Here is a 22,988-nt window from a genome sequence, read left to right on the forward strand (position 1 = left end):
ACTTAACCTTTCTGAGCTGCACTGTCTTTACCTGTAAAACCTCCACCTTGTCTCCCTGGATAACCCTGGTGAAGATCAGGCGGGCCGATGGACATGACCTCTGCCTTGAACCTTAGTGGGCCCCATGAGCGGAAAGCCTTCAGGGTCCACATCTCTGCCAGGGCCAGCCTTGCCACCCCTGTAGGCCTCCCCTTCCAGTCCCGAGGCAGGAAGTACTAAATCTGAGTATTTAGTCTGTCAGCGAGGGCAGGCATCTGGGGGCCCCGTCGTCCTGTCGCGACCTGTAGGGAGGCACCAGGCCGGGGGCTTCCACGCGTCTTTCTCTCGAACTCCTCCCACAACCCTACCAAGTAGGGAGTCTTATGAGAAGTAACCAAGCTCAGCTAGCTGAAGAGGAAGGATGTGAGCGAACCCCTGAGGGGACAGACAGAGGCCCACTCTGCCTCAGAGCCATCCACGGAGTCGCTCCTGCTAAGAAGGGAAAGAGGAACAAGGTAAAGGTTCTGCTGACGTGTGGCGATCCACTGGGCCCCCAGGTCCAGTGTGTGGGTGGAAGAGACAAGCCGATGGGAGCTGGTTGGGAGGCTGGTTACCTGGAAGAAGCAAAGGTAGCCAGTCCTTCCCATCATCCTGCCTCTGGCAGCACCCAGGAGAAACTTCTGGGACCAACATGACGAGGACCAGCCACCATCCTGCCTCAGGCTTTTGTGCCATCCTCACTTAATGGCTGAGGGCCTGAGGCTCAGAGACGTCAAGTGGTTTACCTGAGGTTAAACAGGCAAGGAGTCTGAGCCCAGATGGTGTGGTCTCTGGTCCGGGGCTCTTTGCTTGACACTCGTGTGCCTTGTTGAGCCGGGCATGGCCGGCACTTTTCCAGATGGTTTCCCGCCCATTCTGTGGAAGGCCCTCTGGGTGGGCAGTTAGGACAGTGAGTGGCCGGCGTGGGGTGGTCCTCGGTGGGAAGGACCCAGAGAAGTCAGCCTGAGCCCCGGGCAGGGCAGAAGATGTGCCACCCTCCAGCGAACAACTGTGATCCTGCTGTGTGGGTTTGCAACTAGAGGTGACCTCAAAATGGGGAGTGAAGCCCCTGGGGGGAGAGCGCCAGTCGCTCCCGGTCGGCCTGCATCTGGAGGCGAGCAGGTGGCATCATCCCCCCCGGGCAGGGCGAGGGCACTTCCCCGGCTGCCTTCTACCCTCGACTCAGCACAAAACAGTCTTACTGTTCCAGCTCTGCTCAAAATTGCTACCCTGAGGAGAAGGCTGTGGCAGGGCAGTGTGGGGTGTGATAACTTGGAACTCCCGGCCTGCTGGGGCAGGTCTTAATGACTAAATAACTGTGGTGGGGGCAGGACCTGAGCTTTTAACTCAATAAGTATACGTTATTGCTAATGCAGCCAGGGATGAGCCGAGGATCGTAATTACCTGAGATCTGCTTTACAGGCGCTTAGGGAAGCGCACTGGGCTGCACTAACCTAGGTAAGGATGTGGCCACATACACTTAACAGGTGTCTCAAAGAAGCCTTTGCTTTAATTCTTTATTTAAATGCTGGCAGGTGGCCATCGACTTGATGTACCAGAACTTTTGGAGTCAGAATTGTTTTCTTTTTTTCTTTCCTCTGCTGGATTTAAATGCACTTGAGTTCTAAGCCAGCTCCCCCAGCCTCTGGGCAGGGGGCAGGGCTGCACTGGGGGGAAGGGGATGTTTGGAAAACCCTGCTGTGTATCTCCTCTAGTCTCATACAGGGTATTTTACTTGTGATGCTTCTGGTTGCCGTGTGTGTGTGAGCATGCACGCGTGATTTCCCCACACTGAGCAGTTCTCAGATTCTTTGGACACTAGCTGAATGTCTTCCCTCCAGTGTAACTCGATTCTGACACTACCTGGGGACGGCATCAGATGCCACAGGGTAAGGGCTCAGTCCCACAAGACCGTCCTCCACCCCCCACCCCACTACAGATACCCACCCCAAGTCCAGGTTGACACCTGCTCTGACCCCTGGGCTGTGGATTAGGGGTTCCCATCAACCCCTTCCAGGACTCAGTTAATTTGCTAGAGTGGCTCACAGAACTCAGGAAAACATTTTACCGGTTTATAGAAGGATACAAGTCAGGAACAGCGAGATGGAAGAGATGCACGGGGCAAGATAGGGAGGAAGGGCCTTCGTGTGCTCTGGAAGCACAGCTCTCCTGGCATCTCCCTGGGTTCCCCAACCAGGAAATTCTCTGAACCCCATCCTTTGGGGGTTTCATGGTGACTTCATTGCATAGGCATGATTGATTAAGCCATTGGCCATCAGTGATTGAACTCAATCTTCAGCCCCTCTCCTATTCCCAGAGGTGGGGAGCTGGGACTGAAAGTTCCAACCTTCTGATCACACGGTTGGTTTCCCTGGTACCCAACTGTCCATCCTTAGGGACTTTCCAGAAGTCCCCTCGCTTACAGAAACCCAGCTGTGGTTGAAAAGGGCTTGTTATGAATAACAAAAGATACTCATTTCACCTTCATTGCTCTGGAGCTATTTCAGGAATTATAACAAAATATAACAAAAGATGCCCTTGAGGCTCTCATCTAGGAAATTGCAAGGATTTTAGGAGCTATGTGCCAGGAACGGTGGACAAAGACCAAATGTATATTTCTTATTATAAATCACAATATCACAAGGAACCTCAGCGGGGTGGGGATAAATCCAGAAAAGTGAGCCTGAGCTGACTGGATGGGCAGGTCTTGGGCAAGTCACGTCACTTCTTTGAGCCTCAGTTTCTCCAGCAGTAAAATGGGGATAATGATGCCTATCTCTTAGGGTTGTTGTAAGATTGAGTTAATGCATGTACAGAGCTTAGCTCAGCGTTTGTCACCTGGCTAAGAGCTGGTAAATCGTCCCTTCTTCCCTTTCCTTGGTGTTGACCAGATAAAAAGATGGCAGATTGCTCACCCAACCTATTATACTGTGTTGACAAAGGAATTGTCACACAGTATGGCAGCCCCAGAAAGGTGAAAAAATGCCTGTGAAGTCTCCCAGCCCGTCAGGTGCTGAGGTGGGTAAGCATTTTAATCCAGACCACTTTTTATGTTTCGGTATTGAAGCTCTGAACCAACATTTCTGGGACGCAGGGCCTCTGGGTATGGGGACTTGAGCTAATTTGGCTTTAGACTAACCAGCCACGCCCACGTCAAGGACAGACTCAAGACACGCTCCCCCGGCTGTCCTTTCCTGGGCTGGCTGGTTTCAAGGCCAGCTTCATGGGCACGTGGCGTGTGCAGTCACACAGAGCCCCCCACTCAGGAGGGCCCTGTGCTTGGGCCAGTGCCTGTCATCAGCATCTGGAAATTCTTGATTTTCTTTGAGCTAGGGTTTTGTAAGCGACGTCTGATGAGACCGTGGAGCACGCGCTTGAGTAGAAGAGATACGTGTGCACAGTGTTCCTTTCTGCCCTCACAGGACAGAAAGTCCTGACGCTTTCCATTGGAACCAGAACTTGAGAAAGAAGGCCATATCCTTCTAAGAAACATTAATGACCAAGAAATCCTCTCCTACGCCTTGTTACTTGTGATATTCCCCATATTAGCCAGCTGCTCATGCTGAAAATGATGATGTAGCAGAAGGAAAGCTAAGGCAGCCCATAATGCCTTTTCCTTTCAGTCTTCCTCACTCCTCAGTAAGCAGAGGGTAGAGTGTTGGTAGGATGTGCACATACCAAAAAGTGAAATAAAAACAGGTTAAGTTTAGGCAGTGTGGCTATTATTCTGGTAAAGTCATAGTGTGTATGTGTGTCCAAGCCACGAAATACAAATTGTGTAATTTCAGTGATTTCACATCCTAGTAAAAATGCTCTGATGTCTGTATTTAAAACTGCATTGCATAACCTAAACAGGAGTGATACATGCTAATAATTTAAAACTTTCACTTTTCTTAGAATGATATTAAATAGCAAATAAAATAAACCACCGTAACAAGTCGGGACAGAGACTGTGGAAGGAAAGGAAAAAGTTCTCTCTTTTAATAACATTAATGTTACTTTCTTCCTGCTTTTTGCCCAGAAGGCTGCACATTTTCATTTTGCCCTGGGGCCCACAAATTACATAGCCCGTGTTGGCTGGCATCCCGGGCCTGGAGGTCTCAAGCTGGTCTTGCACACACAGGCCCTTTGCTAGATCCCTGGCCTCCACATACTCTCGTGGTCGCAGGGCCAAGAAACAACATACAGACATATATACAAGTGAGTATTGACACTTGCTCGGAAGATTCTAGGCTGTTCCAGGTGATGGTGCATCTGTTGATAGAGATCGCAGCTGGGGAACTCCAGAGGCTCTACACAGAGTCTTGTTGGAGGCGTTTTGGGGCCTACTGTGCATTCACTCTTGTGAATTTTGAGCTGCTTAGTGTAGAGGCATGAGCCAGCAATGGGTTGAGAGAGGCCCCCAGTTGAATCCAGCTCTGGTTTGGTCTCCTTGGGCAAGTCATTTCTTACTGGATCTGTTTCCTCATCAGGTGATCCTCAGTCTCTCCATTGTAACGTAGCTGTTAAGAGTGTGAGCCTCTTGGTGGCCAATTCTTGGGTCAACTCTTGTTTTCACTTTTTTTTTTTTTTAAAAGATTTTTCCTCTATTTATTTATTTGACAGAGAGAGACACAGTGAGAGAGGGAACACAAGCAGGGGGAGTGGGAGAGGGAGAAGCAGGCTTCCTGCGGAGCTGTGGGGCTCGATCCCAGGACCCTGGGATCATGATCTGAGCCGAAGGCAGACGCTTAATGACTGAGCCACCCAGGCGCCCCTTGTTTTCACTTCTTAAGTAGTTCCTCCATCTTGGGCAGGTTGTTGGAGCCTTGGTTGTCCCATCCGTAAAATGGGGATAATGGTAACTACCTCGTAGGGTATTAAATGAGTGCAGGGGAGGAAGAAACAATCCCTAGAGGTGCTAGGACCAAAGTAGTAGTATCTGGGGACCCCAGCATTCAGGTTCTAACCTCAGACAGTCTACGAGTACAAATGCCTATGGAAACTTTGCCTCAGACTTCTAAGCAGCTCTTCAGACCTTGTGTTCCAGAAGTTACTGGAATGAGGGGAAAATTACAGTGTTTGCAGTTTGAAGGTCTGGGTCCTTGTCCTCTCACCCTTCGTCATGTGACCAGTGACAGTCCCTTCTCCACCAAGCCTCACTTGCTTCATCTGTAGAACGGAGTGGTGATGGGTCTGCCTGCCCTACAGCATGAGGCCCAGTGGAGGGGACACGTGAAGAAGTCTTTCATAAGCTTAAATTCGAGGTGCTGTGTTAGGAAGAGCTCTCCGGTGAATCTTCCGTGCTTATTGAAATCTTGCTTACTATTGTCATGAGAGACAAAGAAGCAGTTGCTTTGCTTGGGCCTCAGTTCTTCCTCTGTGAGATGAGAGGAACAGACTTGGATGCAGCATGAACTGCCCCATGAGCAGGTTATAAAAGAAGGAAGAAGGGATGGGGAGGGAGAGAGAGCAAGAAAACCCACAGCATTTGGAATTGTCCCCTCACTGGAACCGCAATGGCAGGTTTCAGGGACTCAGGAAGGGGTACAACCCAGCCTCGCGGTTGACAAATGTCAGATGTTGGGAAGAGAAAGGCCCATCTTACTGTGGCAGGGTTTCTCACCACCCCCTGCCTCCTGAGCCCCAGTAGCTTGTTACTCCCTGGCTAACAGCTTGGCAGCACAGAGGCAAACCACAGAGTACATTTGAGGCCCAGATCTGCTCATTTCGAGGGTGGGGCCGCGTTTTTCTCCTGCCACAGTGAGCTAATTAAAGAAAACAAGCTTTGGGAGTTGGGAGAGAACTGGCCACAGAGCACTTGGGGAGGATTGCTTTGGTTGTGGAGGCCTCCCCAGTCCCCTAAGGCAGGTGGAAGTGGGCATCCGGGGCCCACACATCCCAGTGGTGCCCTGAGGGCCCAGGCTGCTGAGCTGGGAGACCTGGATAGAGACGGCGGGAGGGCCTCCCTGGGAGGGGAGATCATCTCGGTTCTGTGAGGGGACCCGTGTAGAAGAAGTTCAAGCTCCCCATGAGGGTGGGTCGGTGTTTTGACAGGCTTTACAAATACAGACGGAGTCCTGGGAGTGAGCTCTGTGGATAATGATAATTCACATCTCTTTGGATGTGGGGCACTTTGGATTCTCCCACCGGCCTCAGGGAAAGTGGGTGCACCTTTTGTGTTCCCCAAGAGTAAACTGATGTTCCGAGGTGGCTGTTCTTGTTCCAAGTCTCGGGGCTGGGAAGTGAAATAAGGACTCAGGACTTCGGTCTCCAGATGGAACATGCTAATTACATGGAGGGAGAAGCAAACATCAGTTCCTGCTATCTGTTGACCGCCCTTGCCCTCCAGGATTGGAACCCAAACTCTTGATGGCCCCGTACTGTTTTATGGAGAAGGTATATTGCTGAAACATTGATTGTGTAAATTGAATTATGTCTTAAGCGTGACAGGAAAACCATTTAAAGGAATCCTGTTGTGGGTCATTTTGAAAAATGAAGAATTACACTATCTCCCCAACACTGTTCTATTTTGGTTGAGTTTGCATTGCAAGATTGCTTAAAAGAGGAGTCCCACTGTTCTGCCGGCTGATGATTGTTACTGCCTTCTCCTCCGGTCTCAGAAGGGGTTCCCAGAGGTGGGAGAGCTGGGGGAAGATCTGATACGTGTGCAGAACGTTTTGATTCACGTACCCCCAAGAAGTTGGGACCTAGGTATGGCCTCAGGGAGCATCCAGGCCACAGATTCCCAATGAGACGTGGTGTCACCCCGCCGCCAGCAAGACATGCTAGGAGGAGTTGCTAGGGATGGTGACAGTGACAATAAACGTGAAACTCATGCTCATTGAGCATGCACTGTGTTCCCACGACCTTATATAGATTATCTCATTTAATTACTACTATTCATTCGTGGTACTGAAGTTTGTGAATGACTTAGCAATTAAAGGCCTATTTCTCTATACAATGAAATATTTTTCAGCCAAGAAATAAAGTATGTGCCACGACACAGATGATGGGCCTTGAAAAAATGCTGCTGAGGGAAAGAAGCCAGGCCTGTAAGACCATGTATCTTATGATTCCATTGATATGAGATATCCAGAATGGACAAACCCATGGAGCTAGAAAGCAGATTCATGGCCACGGCGGGTCCAGCAGGGGGAAATGGGGAATGACTATTTAATGGGTACAGGCTTTCCTTTGGGGTGATGAAAATGTTCCGGGACTGAATAAATGTAATGGTTGCAAACATTGTGCATGAACTGAATGCTACTCAATTGTACCCCTTAAGACGGCATATTTTTGCTATGTGCATTTATGCACAATATGTAATTTTGTAAAAGTGTATTCCTCTCATGGTGTCCCTCTCACCAACTTGGGTTCTCCTGTGCTCGCATTGAATGCGAGAGAAAGGGGTCATTTTTGTGGACACTGAAGCTGAAATAAGCTTGGGGCTTTCTGATTCAGGTTCCACCTTTATGAGAAACCAGGGACCCAGAAAGGACTAGTCCCTTACTCAAGGGCACACAGAACAAGTTACCAGAGTTAGGATTTGGATTCCAGCCTTGTCGCTTTCCATTAGGAGAATTAGAGTGGGGAGGTGGGTACTCCTTTCCATCCCTGGGTACATTCTGGGCTGCAAAGGTTCCGCTCTGTTCCACCTGGTGTTTTGTGCTTTCCTTGAGTACCTGGGGAACCTGTCCCGTGCTGGTGGGAGAGTCCCTGCATTAGCTCAGCTGTCAGGAGGCCCTGGGGCTGTTCAGTGGAAGTAGCCAAAGACCTGGGCTGTGTCCCTGTGTGTATGTCTAGAACAATTCCAGTTGTGCTACTCAATTGCAACATTTAGCAAAAGGAACCAATTATGTGTAAACACATACATTCGATGTTCAATGAGCACGTGACACCGCTTCTTCTTTTCTTTTTGACTGTGAACATCTGACACTACAGGAAATAAGAAACTTTCCAGTACCTAATTTGTGCTCGCTCTGCTTTCAACTCCTCTTGGCCCCAGCACAGGGTAAATGAAACTGTAGCTTATGGTAATATTTATGTATGGAAGTCAATGAGCTGTTTAAATGCTTGGATGTCAGAGAAGGTTTCAAATGTAGCAAGAGGGTCCCCCCCTCCCCAGTTATGTAGTGGATCGGTCTGCCTTCTCTTAGGTCAAGCTCTGGCATACCCACCTGGCCACGTAGGGAGGATGAGGATGATGGCGATACCATTTAGGAGACTGAACAGTAGTTGAATTAAATGTAGATTTAATCCTGAGGAGGAGGTGCATAAAGTTTCAGAACCTTGGGAGTTTAGTTTTTCTCTTGGTAGGATCCAGGGACAAGCAATAACAAGACCAGTGGGTCAGTGTTAGCGATGGACATGACCTTCGCAAAGTAGCCTGACGACTCTCCTGGCCCCTCCCATGTCACGGAGTTGGGGGGCCACCCAAGCCAGGGGATGGATGTTTATGTGCTTTTGTTAGTTGTCGAGGCTCTTCCTGAGGTGACTGAAGAGACCGAAGAGTGGGAGGGGCTGAATGAAATAATTGAACTGATGCCCACACCGCTCTGTGGCTGAGGTTGGGGGAGGGTGGTGGCATCTGTGGTCCTTTTCAGGGGAGCCTCCGTCGTGGGCCGCAGGACTTGGAGTGCAGGGGCATTTATTTCTGCCGTCAAATGGGCAGGGTTGGGAGGCATCTGCTTTAGGGCAGTGTGGGGAAAACCCAGTCCCTGCCCTCCAGAAGTTCACAGTGTAATTGTGTTTTTCACGGGTCACCCGAAGGCCACATGCTGAGAGGGAGCGCAATTGACCCAATGAATCCTGCGGGCCCCCAGGCCCACTGTGCTATTCAGATTGGAGTGCTGGGGAAATGGTGTGTGTGTGTGTGTGTGTGTGTGTGTGTGTGTGAGAGAGAGAGAGAGAGAGAGAGAGAGAGAGAGAGAGAATGTGTTCGAGAGAGGAGAAAGCCAGGGGAGTAGGATGAGTCAGATTTACCCAGTTTTTTCCCTTTTGAAATGTGTTATGCTCATACACACAGCATCATACACTTGCACAGAAATGTGTGAAAACCACTTAAAATGTGTGAAATGTGGCCCTTTTGAAAGTATGCCTTACACCCACATTATCTTGAGCACAAATGGATTTGTGAATGTTCAGCTCTTTCCTTATCTACAGGAATTTTGTGTTTGCCCGAAGAGCTCGTTCAGGGCCAGCCCTGGCTGGCTTGTGTGTGGGTACACAGGCGCGGACTGTGTGTGATGGAACCAAGGATCTACAGGTTCTGTTCTGTGAAATAGGTGGAAATCTGGATTCTGTGGTCCTGGGGGGTCTGTAGCAGGCCGTGGTCTTGGATCGGCTGGGAAGAACCCGCCACCTGTAGGCAGGTTATGTGGTCCCCTAGGCCTGGTACTTCAAGTCCTCCAGAGCCGACCACTCTGTGGCTTTGCCTTCTCTGTGGGCCTCTGTCCCTTCCAGATGAGGCTCATCACAGCTCCTCCCCAGCCTGCTGTACGCATACCCACTGCCTTGCTTTGGCTCGCCCGTATGTTTCCTGGGATGCATTCCCAGACTTCTCTGTACCTTTCTGTCTTTAAAACTGGGAGCAAGTCCCACCTCCTCTGTTGCATTTTCCTTGACTATCTATCCCAGCTCACTGTGACCACCTCCCCTTTCTCTGAATGGTCTCCTGAATTACTTCCTGGGTCTGGCGCATAGTACCTGCTCCGTAAATATGTTTGAATGTGGCCCTGTTCGTGATAGGTAACTTGCGTCTGTGTCATTCATCTACCAAGATGTGAGGGCCAACTTCCCTGTACGGGAGCTGTGTCTTAGTCTCGTTTTTTATTACCCCACCCCCACCCCACCAGCTTATAGAAGCGTGTTAGTTAAGATCCTGCAAGGCCTATCTTCCTGTTCCATGTGGCGTCAGACATGGCTCTCAGCCTCCTTGGCACTCACTTTCTTATCCTACAGAGTGAGGATAGTAAGATCTACCCGGCCTATATCAAAGGCTACTACCATGATGATCAGGAGAGAGTTTTGGAAAGCCACAAAGCACAGTGCAGACGTGAGTTATTAATGGTCTTGTAGGTTGTCAATAACATGCGGCCTTGACATTAGTTCTGGGTCCAGCTCGGGGCCTGAAGGTAAGTGGAGAGCAGGTATATGCCGCTGACCCCGAGTCCAGGACCCCTGGGATCCATTCACCATCCTTGGGCCTCAGTTTCCTTGGCTTGACTAACTCTTTCCAGTTCCGACGCTGGTGGTCATGGAGCTGTGTGGCAGAGAGGGCGGTGGGGTGGGATCCCCTCTCCCGTGTGGCTGGAACTCAGCCAAAACAATCAGGAGGGTTTCTCTCCAACCTTACTGTTTCTGGGTTGGCCCTTGCAGCTTTGATGTCCCCTCAAGTGATCACGCCGACCTCTTTTTTTTTTTTTTTCCTGTGCCTCGCTTATTGCTGGATCTCCATAAACACTCGCTTTGACTAATGGGAGAGGCTGTTTGCACCATGTAAGGTGGCAGAATTTTTGTAACCCCTTTGCAGAGGTGTTGACATTTAAGGGTGGTTGGGGTGACAGCCCAGAAGGGGAGGCAGGAAGTCTGGAAGAAGGGAAGGGGCCAGGACCTAAGCAGTGTAACAGGCCCTGACTTTCAAAAGGGCCTGCCTGTGCTGGTTTGGTGGTGGGGGTGCTCAAAGGCAGGGAAATAGATAAGATCGGATTTCAGGATTTTCACCCTTCTCCCCCCGCCCCCTGCCCCATTTTGCCAGCTTGCAGCTTTGGCAGGGCAGGCAGGGCAGGGCCTGCGTATTCTTCAGCTTTTGTAACCCCCGTGTGGCACGACGCTTGGGTGTGCAGCACGCTCAGTGAACACGTGGCTTCCAGTTCTCAGGAGGCGGTCCGTGTATACGTGAAGTCATGGGTTAGATGCCAACCAATGTGTCTGAGTCTAGAAGACGGAGCTTCTGGGAAGAAAGGACTGCCTTTTGGAAGCTGTCCTCTCCGTCCTGTCCTTCAGCATTTTGTGGTCACCCTTCCGTATTCCTGAATTGCGGGGTATCTGGGACTGAGAAGGAGTGAAGGCCCTCTTTGTGGGGACTTGATGTTGTTCTGCACACATTCAGTGATACAATTCACACTGAGTGTGGGCAGTACCCTTTCTCCAGTGGATTTCCCATTAGCCCCCTCTGTGCTGGCAGGTGTCACGGGCATGTAACCTTGGCCAGAGGCTTGGCACAAATGGCAAAGTTGACACGGGATCGCCGTATTCCGTGCTATCTTGTTATCCTGTTTCCTCGATGGTCATTGTCACACGAGAAAGGACTTCCTCTGTGGGCCTCCCTTCACAGAGACCTTGGTGTAGATAAATTCATCCACTGTGTTGTCTGAATGAAACCGTTTCTGTTCAGAGCTGGGATCTTGCAGAAAGCCTCCTCCGAGGAGCCCCTCCCCCCCCGCCCCCGTGTTCCCAGAAGACTCTGGTCGGTCTCCCAAGCCCTGATTCTGCCTTCCCTTTTAGCACTGCTGTCTGCTTCTCATTTGAGACCGCTGGGCGAGGACAGACGGTGTGGCATCCTACGAGCGATCTTGTTTGAGAGTTTCATCTCGCGGGATGTCCCAGTGGCCGTTTATTCTGAGCTGCTTGCTGCTCTCCCCCAGGGGTCTCGCTGGCAAGCTGCCCACATGCCATCTCAGCCGCTTCAGCCCTGCTGCCTGGAGAGAGAGAGCGCCCTGGCCTGGAGTTTCTTTCTCAGCCCTGCTGCTTGACCTTGGCCAAATCGACTTGATTTCTTTGCTCCTCCGTTTGCTCCTGAAAGCAAAAGGGTTGGCTGAGGGGCTTGGGAAGTTCCTGCCCTCCCCGTCCTTCCCCTGCTGTCTCCAGGGAGAGAAGCCCTTCAGTGGGAACCGGGGCCAGCAGGGTGGGCAGGGTGAGGGCCCGGCTTCCCTCCACGCTGTGGTGGAGTTGCTGGGCCCCGGCCTGGAGGCAGTGAGTCTGGGGCACTGAGGAGCCTCCAGGGTAAGGTATGCAGAGCCCCTTTGGGGAGTGAGGGGTATTATTCAGCCTTGTGGAATGCCGAGGCATGGCTGAGCCTGGGCAGGGCCCTTGAGAGGCCTGTGGCTGAATTTCATGGCCTTGAAGAATGGCTACTGTATATACCAGTGATAAATATTAGTCACCCTGGCAGCTGATGGAGGTTCCTGTGCTGCATTTTTGACACTTCCAGAAAAGGGAAAGCCTTTCTCTCTGACAGCACACAGGAGGAAAAAACGAGAATGTGTCTCCTCTGGGCTCAGGTGCCAAGAAATTCTCTTACCAGGATGGCCTGGCCGGAGATCCCACAGGATTTTTGACCACCAGGGACCCATCTCTGCCGGAGGCTGCATTGAGGGCCCGAGAATGCCCCGGCTGTCATGTCTGCTGGGCCGCCTCTCCAGGCCTTGCTCAAGCACGTCCCAGATCTAAGTGTCGATCTGCCCTCCCTTCTCCCTGCTGTCTGCTCAGCCTCCTCCAGTCTCCCCTTTTCTCAGCAAAAGGATCACCATCCACCGAGTTGCCTGAGCCACACCTGGGGAAGTCACCCCTGTCCCCATCTTTCTCTTCTTGCTCATCATCCTGCCCATCACCGAGCCCTGTTGGTTTTGCCTCCAGGGTATCTACATCCATCCGCTCCTCCAACTTGACTGTGGCCGCCTCATCCGAATCAGGGTATCTCTGGCCTAGCCTTCCTCCTAACTGGTCTCTCTGCCTGCTTCCTGCTTTCTGCTGGCAGCCAGAGAATCTCTATAAAATGCACATCCTATCACCTGGTACATCTACTAAAACCCCTCGGGCTCCCTACTGTCTTGAGGGTAAGGGTCTGAATCCTTAATGAGGTTGTGCATCTGGCTTCACCTGCCTGTCAGGCCTCCACCTCCAGCTCAGCTCTCCTCCCTCCCCCCAGTCTGGCCTTTATTTACATTTCCTTCCTCAGGGCCTTGGCACATGCTCTTCCTTCTGCCTGAAATGCTCTTCCCCACAGTTTTCAGGTAATGTGAGTCAGGTCTTAGCTTAACTATCCTCTCCTAAGAGAGCCCTCACTGTTTCCCCCTCTATTTAAATTCTATCCCCTGATATACTCTCTTATAGCTCCCTGTTCTTTTCCTTCATAGCCCTTATCCCAGCTTGTAGTTCTAAGTCTGTGTGGTTATTTGTTTACTGTCTGTCTGCCCCTCAAGGGCAGGGACCATCTCTTTTGTTCTCCATCATGCCCCAGGGCCCAGGACTGAGGAGCTGGGTAAATATTTGCAGGCATGAATTGTATGTGGAGGACGTGTCTGTGTCCGCTTTTGCTTGAGCTGCCGTGGCCCTGGCACCTTGGTTCCCCTGGGGCCTGTCCCCTACTCTCCAGTCCCCAGGGAGAGGCCACGGAGTGCCCGCGCCTCCTGGCATCTCTCCTCTGGCATCAGAACCTCTCCGTTCCACGTCTCTGTCTTTTGCAAGGTGACACTTCGTCTGATTACCTAATTCGCACTAAGGTGTTAAAGGTGCTAATGACATAGTGTTTATAACCCCAGGGGATGCAAAATGATGGCATCAAAACATATCATTCCCCGGTGGTTTAAGACTCTTCAGGAACGTCCCAGTGGGCCCAAGTAGAGGCCGGTCTCCTTAGCCAGATTCATAAGGCCCCGTCTGCACAATTTAGCTTCCGTGTCTATGTCTACTCCTCCAGCCTGAGGTCCCCAGGCCTTAGTCATCCTCCTCCCCTACCCAAGGCCCAGCACAGGACCTGGCATGGGTAGGCCCTCAGTTAATGTTTACTACGTGGATTTAAAAGAAATAGGTTTTAATGACTCATGCGTGAATGAAGCGTTTGGTGTAGTCAGTCTTTTGGGCTTTGGATGCCAGAGGAATGACAAATGGTGGGAACTTCAGGCACCGTGGCCATGACCATGCCAGGAGACCAGGAGAGAGGGAGCTTTATGTGGGTAGAGGGGCATGGCTCTTCAGAGCCCCGAAGTCCAGATGTCTCCCCACCTCCCACACCGGTCATACTGCTCCAGCCACCTGTCCTTCTGCCCCGTGTGAGATTTATCAGCTCTTTGCTCTCCAAGGTGCCAGAGGAGGGGAGAATCTTGTCACCACATCCTCCTACTCGGCTGATGCAGTTTGTGGCCACAGCAGGTGAGGCCAACGAAGCAGCAAAAGGCAGAAAAATCATGCCTCGGAGGAGAGCAGGTTTCCCCGGCCCCTCCCACCCGTCAAGGTCACACTGGTTTGCGCAGCCCAATCATTGCCTGTCTGGCTGTGGTTATGGCGCTGACGGGGCCTCCTCAGGACCCTTGCTCCCACCCCCGCCCCACAGTCGTGTGTCCCGTGCCATGTTCCACCCCCCCAGCCTCCCCCCTCCCCATGTGGATGTGGCCTGAGAATGGAGGCAGGAAGGATGAGCCTCGGGTGCGAAGAGGATGGCAGTTGTTGAAAATGAGTGGGTGAGCTTGGCTTAGTTTAGTTTTTGGAAGGGAGGATTATCTGGGGCATGAGGCTTCCGTGACACTGACATCTGGTATGGAGAGTCACCCTCCCTCACCTGGATGACTGAGCCTCTCCTCCCACCCCTTTGGATCTGCTCTCCCCGTGTGCCCGAGGTAATCTTCCTAAAGGGCAGATCTTGCCCTGGCGCCTCCCTGCCTAGAATCCATCCCTAGCTCCGGGAGCCTTCGGGATGACTTGGCTTGTCCCCTGGGATCTCTGCCATGTGTCCCACCCCGCCCCCAGCCTTGCCCTCGGTGGCTCTGGTAAGGAGTTTTCCCACTTGGCAGCTGAAGGTGCTGTTAGGTTGCATATTGGATGCAAACGATCAGGATCCGTGTGAACACTAGTGTTGTCTGTGGAGTCCATGATTTCAAGTACGACATTGTAGGAGGGGTCTTTGAAAATCACTGGAATTCAGAATGATCCCTCTTTGCCCCAGATGGTCAAGAATCCCCACTCTGACTTGAGTCCTATCTATCCCTCCCCCCGCCCCCGCCCGGCCCCAAGCCATTTCTTACCCCCGGGCTTTGCCTCATGCTGAGACCAGAATGTCCCAACATCACTAGAACACACTTCGTTCTCAGCAGGCACCATGATATGTCAAAAAATCATATGTTTCTGGGTCTGTCTTCGCTATCCTAGACGGCGAACCTCTTGAGAACAGGAGCTCTGTGGGGCCGGTCTCTGGGTTAGAGGTTGGAGGGGTGCTGGTGTCCAGGTCACCCAACTGCATGTTGCTCCTCTGGACCCCCCAGGAAGTGGGGGGTCTCTGCCTTCTGTGGGTTCTGTTCTCTGGATCTAAACTGAGCTTTGGGCCCTGTGTATGCCTTGTGGTTTATGACTTAATATACTGAAAATAGACGGTTGTGTTTCATTTTCACTTGGGAAGACCTAAAAAGAGTGGAAATCTTGAGATTTCACTGACCTGGAGGTAAGGATAAAATTATAAAGATCCAAGTGCTGTTACTTAATGAATGTTACATAAATCAAGGCTCGTTTGAAATAGGTTTATTTTCCACGGGCTGGTCTGTGTCTCACCGCTGGGTTCTCCTTGAAGGCAGAAGGACCGGTCCTTATTTACCTTCGTGTCCTCTGAGCCTAGAGTGGGTCACTTAATAAATACTTTGCAAATGAATGCACGGGATGAATAAGCACTTTGGAATTTCTAGCGCTGGGTGATGAGCACATGCCCGTGGCTTGTTAATTTGTAAGATACCATTTCCACTGTAAAAATCTTTGTGTGGGGGAATGCTGGCCTGGACTGACACAGGCGTTGCAGGGGCAGTCTTGAAAAATTGAGTCATTTTGCTCTGACTGGGGCCGGGTGACCTTGTGTAAGTCGCTGCGCTGCTCTGGGCCTCGTGATTGTCATCTGTAAAATGGGCGGAAGGTAGGAGCGGCCCGTGTGGCTGCTGGGAGTTTTCTGCTCTCGTGCTGCGTCTCGCTCTCTGATCCTCCTCCTTGGCGACTAGATCCGGACCGCGTCCTTAAGGGTCACGCACGGAGCTGGAATTCTCGCTGGCCTCTTTGACTGCTTTCCAGTGGGTGGAATGCCTAGTTTCTCAATAGCCGGGGGAAATGTTAATTTGGGGTTAGGAAAGCAAGCCAAGAGCCATCGAATAATTAAAACACACACGCACACAGAGAAAGGAAAGCGAGAGGGGGAGAAACATGCTCAATGGACAGGGGATGAGTAAAACCCGATGACCTGCGAGAGCCCCGGAGCTGAACTTCACATGACCCCGCGTGCTGCCTGCCATTGCAACACCCGCATGCCCCCCGCGTGCGGCCGGCCTCTCGGTGATGTAAGCGGGCCGTGGCCCCACAGGAAGCTGGGCTGCCATCTGCCCGGTGGAGCCTGCGAAGCCGAGCTGGCTCTCCCTCCACGGCCCAGTGCCTGGCCACCCGTGTCCCCGGAGAGCAAGAAGCCACAGTTCCCAGGCTAGTCGGAGCGGGGAAACCCACCCAGTGCTTCTCAGAGAAACAGAACCCCGACCCACCAGCCAGGGCCGTGCAAGAAAGAGAAGACCACGAGGGGGTTGGGTGTTTTGTTTTGTTTTGTTTTTAGGGGCTCTTGGCCTGAAATCAACACATTTCTTTTGGGGATGGTGCTGCCATGTGCTTTGTGAGCTCGTCTAGATTGGCAGTTAGTGAATGGATTCGTGACCTCATTCGTGGCTTGGGTGTATATCCGTAAGACCTTGGGGGTGGAGGAATAAAGATCCTGCCTCTGCCCTTGGAGTTCTACGCTAGTTGGGGGATAAGACTGATAAAGATGTGGAGGTCCAAGGGCTCCAATCAAGGTGTGTGCGAGGATCCATGGAACGCTCGAGTTACCACCTTTGCCAGGGGAGGGAGGGTGAGGAAATGCCCGGCTGGGTTTCCCATGACCCCCACCTACAGCAGGAAAGATTGGGATTTACAGGTTGGTGGGTTTGGCAAAACAGAAGCGTGTGTATATAAACAGAATGAGATGGGGTGAGGGGGACAGTTACCTCTGGCTGGCCCTTTCCCTGAGTGACGGTATTTACCTCACGGTATCGTGCTGAGGCTTGAGAGGAGTGAGGGGGAAAAGGACCGTGTTTGTCATGACTTCAGCCCTTCTGCCTACGGTTCCTTGAGCATCAGTGGTGTAGACACCCCGGTGCGCTGGCCCTGCCCCTGAGCTGCTATGGTCCATAGGGGAAGGTAAACCACAGTCATGCAAGCCTAATTAAATAATTACATAATTGTGAACTCTACATGATCAGCCTTTTTTTTATAAAAAGGAACTTTATTTTGGAGGAGTAGTAGATCTGCAGAAAAATTGCAAATGACCCAAAGTTCCCGTGTACCCCTCATCCAGATTTCCTGAATGTTAACATCTGCCACTCCCATGGTGCATCTGTCAAAAGGAAGAAACCAACATCAGCACATTACTAGGAACACAACTCCAGAACTTATTTAATCAAACTTCAAACTTTAAAAAAATGACAGCCTTTTTAACATATGATTGATACACCATAAAATACACTCCTAAGATGTACAGTTCGTTGGTTTTAGCATACTAAGAAAGCTCTGCAACCGTCACTATGATTTAATTTTAGAATATGCTCATCACCTGGAAAGTTCATACCCATCAGTAGTCACCCCTCATGTCCCTCCCCGAGCTCTGGAAACCCAATCTACTTTCTGCCTCCGTGGATATGCCTGGCATGGACATTTCTTATAAATGGAGTCCTATGATATGTGGTCTTTGGTGACTGTCTTCTCTCACTTACCATGATGTTTTCAAAGTTCATGTTGTAGCATGTGTTGGTACTTGGTTCATATTCATGGCCAAATAATATTTCATTGTCTGGATGTACCACATTTTGTGTATCCATTTGTTTCTTCAGTTAATGGACATTTGCGTCATTTGTACGTTTTGGCTATTACGACTCATGCTGCCGTGAACATTTGTGTATAAATTTTGGTGTGGTTTTCATTAGATACATAGTAGATATCAAAGTATAGAATTGCTGAATCGTTTGGTAACTTTGTGTTTAACTCTTCGGGGCATTGCCAAATTCTCTTTCAAAGCGGCCACGCCATATTATGATCCCGCCAACAAGTTATGAGGGATCTGATTCTCCAACACCTGTTATTGTCTGTCTCCTTTATTTTAGCTACCCTGCTGGGTTTGAAGTAGTATCTCATTGTGGTCTTGATTTGTATTTCCCTAATGGCTAATGATACTGAGTCTCTCTTCATGTTCTTATTGGCCATTGACCGTCTTCTTGAGATAAATGCCTTTTCAGAGCCTTTGCCCATTTTTTAAAAGATTTATTTATTTATTTTAGAGCATGCGTGCGCATGCGCATCATTGGGGGGGAAGGGTGGGGGGGAGACAGAGAGAGAGAATGAGAGAGAGAGAATCCTCAAGCAGACTCCCTGCTGAGCCCAGAGCCCACCGCAGGGCTCCATCCCAGGACCCTGAGATCATGACCTGAGCCAAAATCAAGAGTTGGACGCTTAACTGACTGAGCCACCCAGGCGTCCCCCTTTGCCCATTTTTTAATTGGACTGTCTTTCTGTTGTTGTAAGAGTCCACGTATATTCTGAGTACAAGTCCCCTTATCAGATAGATGGTTAGCAAATATTTTCTCTCATCCTGTGGGTTGTATTCTCACTTCTACAGTGTTGTCCTTCGAAGCACAGACGTTTTTAATTCCGATGAAGCTAAATTTGTTTTTTGTTTTTGGTGTCTTTTCTAGGAAACCACTGTCTAACTCAAGGTCACAAAAATCAACTCCCTTGTTTTCTTCTAAGAGTTTTATCTTATGTTTATCTTATGTTTAGGTCTTTGATTCATTTTGATTTAATTTTTGTATGTGGTGTATGGTAGGGGTCCAACTTTATTCTTTTGCATATGGATATCCAGTTGCTCAAGCACTGTTTGAAAAGACTGGTCTTTCCCCTACTGAATTGTCTGGCACCTTTGTTGAGAATCAGTGAGCGTTCATTTCTGGACTCTCCGTTCTAGTCTGTTGATCGCTATGTCCATCTTCATGCTAGTCATAATGACTGAAGTTTTGTAATGTTGGTCAATGTTTTCAGTGGATTTTTCATAATCTACCTTGTTCCAAAAAAGAATGTGAGGTAATTCTCAGAAGTAGAGTGAATAAAAACAGAGATAGATGAGGACATTGATGGCAGTGACTTTGCGGAGAGGGGAGGTGGCATTGCTTCATCCGAGTTGGAGTTACGACCTGTGGTTGTGCTGGGTATGGGGATGGCCACTCTACAAAGAAGCCCACCCAGGTTGGCTCCTTCCCTGGGGGCAAGGAACCAGCCACCTTTAACTGACTACATATGTCATGTGGGGTGGCTCTGTTAGGGTTCCCGGACCCAATTTTTAACAAAGGGGTGGTTCCCCCTGCCCCCCCCCCCCCCCTTGACTGGTGCCCGAGAATTCAACTCCATTCTGACACTACCTACCCGGAGATAGTATCAGATTCCACAGGTGAAGGGCTCAGTCCTACAAGACTACCCCCCCCCACCCCCCGCTACTTCAGATGCCAGTCACAAGCCCCAGGCTGTTAATCTGTGCTTCTGGCCAATTGGCTACAGATTGGAGCTTCCAATGACCTCCTCTTATGTTCTTGAATTTGCTAGAGCAGTTCACAGAACTCAGGGAAACACCTTTAGCAGTTTATTAAAGGATATGAATCAACAGCCAGATGAAGAGATACATAGGGCGAGGTATGGGGAAAGGGCAAGCAGCTTCGTGCCCTCACCCCCAGGCGCATCACTCTCCCCAGTCCTGTTGGGTTATTACGGAGGATTGACTAAGTCATTGGCCATTGGCTGATTCAACCTCCAGCCTCTCTCCCCTCCTGGGAGGTGACAGGGGTAGGAATGGAAGTTCTAACCCTCTACTCACAAGTTTGGTCCTCCTGGCAGAGTGCCCTTGGGTGGGGCCCCCAAGTCACCTTCATTAACATAACAAAAGATCTATTCATTGCTGCTATCACACAAAAATCAAGGGTTTTAGGAACCCTGGAGCTGGAGCCCTGGACAAAGACCAAGTACAAATGAAAAATATATTCATAGTATTGCAGTGGCCTTCTCCATCCCATTCCCAATAAAGGGCTCTACTATTTTTCGGTAGAATCCTTTTTTTTTTTTTTTTAAATCTGAATTCCAACCTCTAGGGAGGTTATCCTTATTCCACAACTTACAGATAGGGAAGTAGAGGCTCAGAGGAATAAACCACTTGCTCTGAGTCACACAACTCATGGCATGCAAAGATGTGGCTCCAGCCCAGGGAATCCTAGCTTTGACTTTGTTCCCTCCTTCCTTTTCCACCTGCTGGCCCCCAGTATTTAATTGCGCGGGTGGAGAGGCCAGCCTTCTTTCTGACAGGTAAACGCAGTTAGTTCCCTTTAAAGTTACATTGGCCTCCATGGGGGAGGCTGTGAGTAAGCAGGCCCCTGGGATCACCTTCTACACTATCGGCCCTGGGCCAGGAGCGACCTTGTAATGGGATAATACTATGGATGTTTGCTTACTGCCTGTATCGTACCAAGAGCATCTTACACCCATGCTCTTGCTGGAGTCTGGCCACAGCCTTGTGGAGAAGGCAGGGTAGGTGCTGTTAACCCTGCTCTGCCCATAGGGACACTGAATTGCTCAGGGTCACCAGGTGGTCAGGGTCAGAGGTGGGCTTAGAAACCAGGTCTCTGACTCCTGGTCTAGTGCTCTGCCCCAGCCCTTGAGCAAATGTGTATCAAGTTGCATGAACAAGCTTAGAATTCCTGGGACTCCAGCGGCCCCGGCCCCGAGTGGCTCTGGGAATACCTTAGCACTTCATTATCTGCCTGGTGAGACAATAGGAAAGTCTTCTTTTTCTTCCCAGAAGTGAAGTCGCACCCACATCTGTGGATTTCTTTGTATCCCTCTAGCACTTAGCTGTGTTCTCAGAACAGAGCAGGTAGAATAGACCCAAATGCAAACAGATGTGGCCTCCTTCCAGAATCTGCTATGATGGAAATGTGATGCTTAACAGCACCCCCACCACCCCCACCAAGTTGTTTCGGAACTCATTCACTTGTTTCCATGTACGTGGCTATCCAAATCTGTGTGCCTGATCAGAGCTGGTTGCCAAAGAATCAACAAGAAAAACCCGTGGTCCCCTTTGAGGTACTTTTGCCACAGTCTTGACCTTGTCCCTGACCCCAGGTGACAGACTTATGTCCTCTGAGCCACAGTTGCCTCATCAGTAAAGTGGGGGCGATGATGATGTCTGGTTAGCCTCCCTCCTGGAGTGATGATGAGGCTGAAATAAGATTTAATGGCATGAATGCCTTTGTCCATTCATTCAGCGTATTTTATTGACAGCTCACATTTTGCCAGGCTGTGGATTCAGTGGTGAACAGAGGCAGCACCTACCTTTCGACAGGACGCTTGCAGTCTGGGGAGCCCAGCAGTCACAAATGTCACACTGCAGGCCTTGAATGAGGACAGGGAGCTGGAGAGAGACCTGATTCCATTTGGGGAGGGAGTGGTAGTCAGGGAAGGCTACCCTGAGGAAGTGACATTTGGGCTGAAGCCCAAAGGGTGAGTAGGAATCCCCGGGAGAAGAGGTGGATGAGGAACAGCCTGAGCAGAGGGAGAAGCAAATGCAGAAGAAGCCTTCTCTGCTTGACTCTTTTCAGAGAAAGTGAATTATCATATGGTTTCACTTATTTGTGGAACATAAGGAATAGCATGGAGGACACTAGGAGAAGGAAGGGAAAAATGAAGGGGGGGAATTGGAGGGAGAGATGAACGATGAGAGACTATGGACTCTAAGAAACAAACAGGGTTTTAGAGGGGAGGGGGGATTGGTTAGCCCGGTGATGGGTATTAAGGAGGGCACGTACTGCATGGAGCACTGGGTGTTATACGAAAGCAATGAATCGTGGATCACCACAAAACTAATGATGTATTGTATGGTAACTAACATAATAAAATTAAATTAAAAAAAAAAAAGCCTTGAGCTGAGAGGCACAGTTTACAGGGGAGTCTACCTGGAGGATTGTGGGCACTGCTCTCTAGCGTCTCCTATTCAGTTTCCTTCAGCAGGTCTCTTTGGAGCAACTGCTAGGGGCCAAGGTCATCCCCAGGTGCCTGAGGGCCGGTCTGAGGTCCATCAGGGCATGAGGGTTGATGTGACGGCCTCGAAGACACAGCCCTGCTATATGCATCTCCTCATCTGCTGTGCCTGGCACAGAGTGAGCGGAAATGCTGCCCTAGGATGCAGATCTGAACCATGCAAGGCGGCTTAGAATCTTCCCTGCAGACTAACCATGTGGACTCAGGCGAGGGACCTAAGCTTTTGAGTCTTGGGTGCATCCTGCTCCGGTGGGGTAAAATCTGCTTTTTACAGATGGCAGTACCATCTCCTGTGGGCGTGCTTTTTGACCTGACGTGACGTGTCAAGCAAGTGCCAGGCTGGAGAAGCACGTGGCCAAGGGGAGCCTGCCATGATTAGCGCTATCATTCCTAAAAGTCCCGCAAGTCGTTTTGAAAGTTAGGTGCCCCGGGAAATCAGAGGAGGAGAGGCTGCTGAGGAGGAGAGGCTCTGTTCCTCAGAGCCCATGGGAGCTCCTCCTCTAGGTAGGAGCAGCCGCTGAGGAAGACCTTGGGTGACAGGGGCGTAGCCATGAGGCACAGAGGCAATGGACACGTGTTCAGTGAGCTGGGCAGATGGCTTCGCAGCTCCGGGGAAGTGACCCAGCCAGCTTTCTGCTTCACAGTCTAGAAAAGTCTCGTGACTAGGGATGATGGCACGTCCGATTTGGAAGGCAAAGGTCAGGAGGTGAGAAAGCGGATAAATACAATGTTTATCTTGAAAAATGTTGTAAGTTGCTTGGAAATCCCCATGCTTGCTTCCTCCGGGAAGCCTTTCTGGGCTATCCCACCCAGTTCTCCGGGGCCCTCCATCTCCCCAACACCTAAACCCACACTGTGCAGCTGTGTCT

General features: G+C 50.5%; 1 protein-coding gene across 3 annotated transcripts in view; it reads left to right on the forward strand.

Annotated features, from left to right (window-relative positions):
- Positions 1-22,988, forward strand: part of SMAD3 (SMAD family member 3) — a 110,517-nt gene that overhangs the window by 25,318 nt on the left and 62,211 nt on the right. The window contains exons 3-5 of one of the 3 annotated variants that reach the window (XM_044917747.1): positions 15,311-15,332; positions 19,847-19,875; positions 20,928-20,956. The exons of the other annotated variants lie outside the window; for them this stretch is intronic. Of the exons in view, the coding sequence (XP_044773682.1) occupies positions 15,311-15,332; positions 19,847-19,875; positions 20,928-20,956 (80 nt within the window). The remainder of the gene's footprint in view (positions 1-15,310; positions 15,333-19,846; positions 19,876-20,927; positions 20,957-22,988) is intronic. 3 annotated transcript variants of the gene reach the window in all.

Source organism: Neomonachus schauinslandi, chromosome 9, assembly GCF_002201575.2.
Source record: "Neomonachus schauinslandi chromosome 9, ASM220157v2, whole genome shotgun sequence".
Lineage (NCBI taxonomy): Eukaryota > Metazoa > Chordata > Mammalia > Carnivora > Phocidae > Neomonachus > Neomonachus schauinslandi.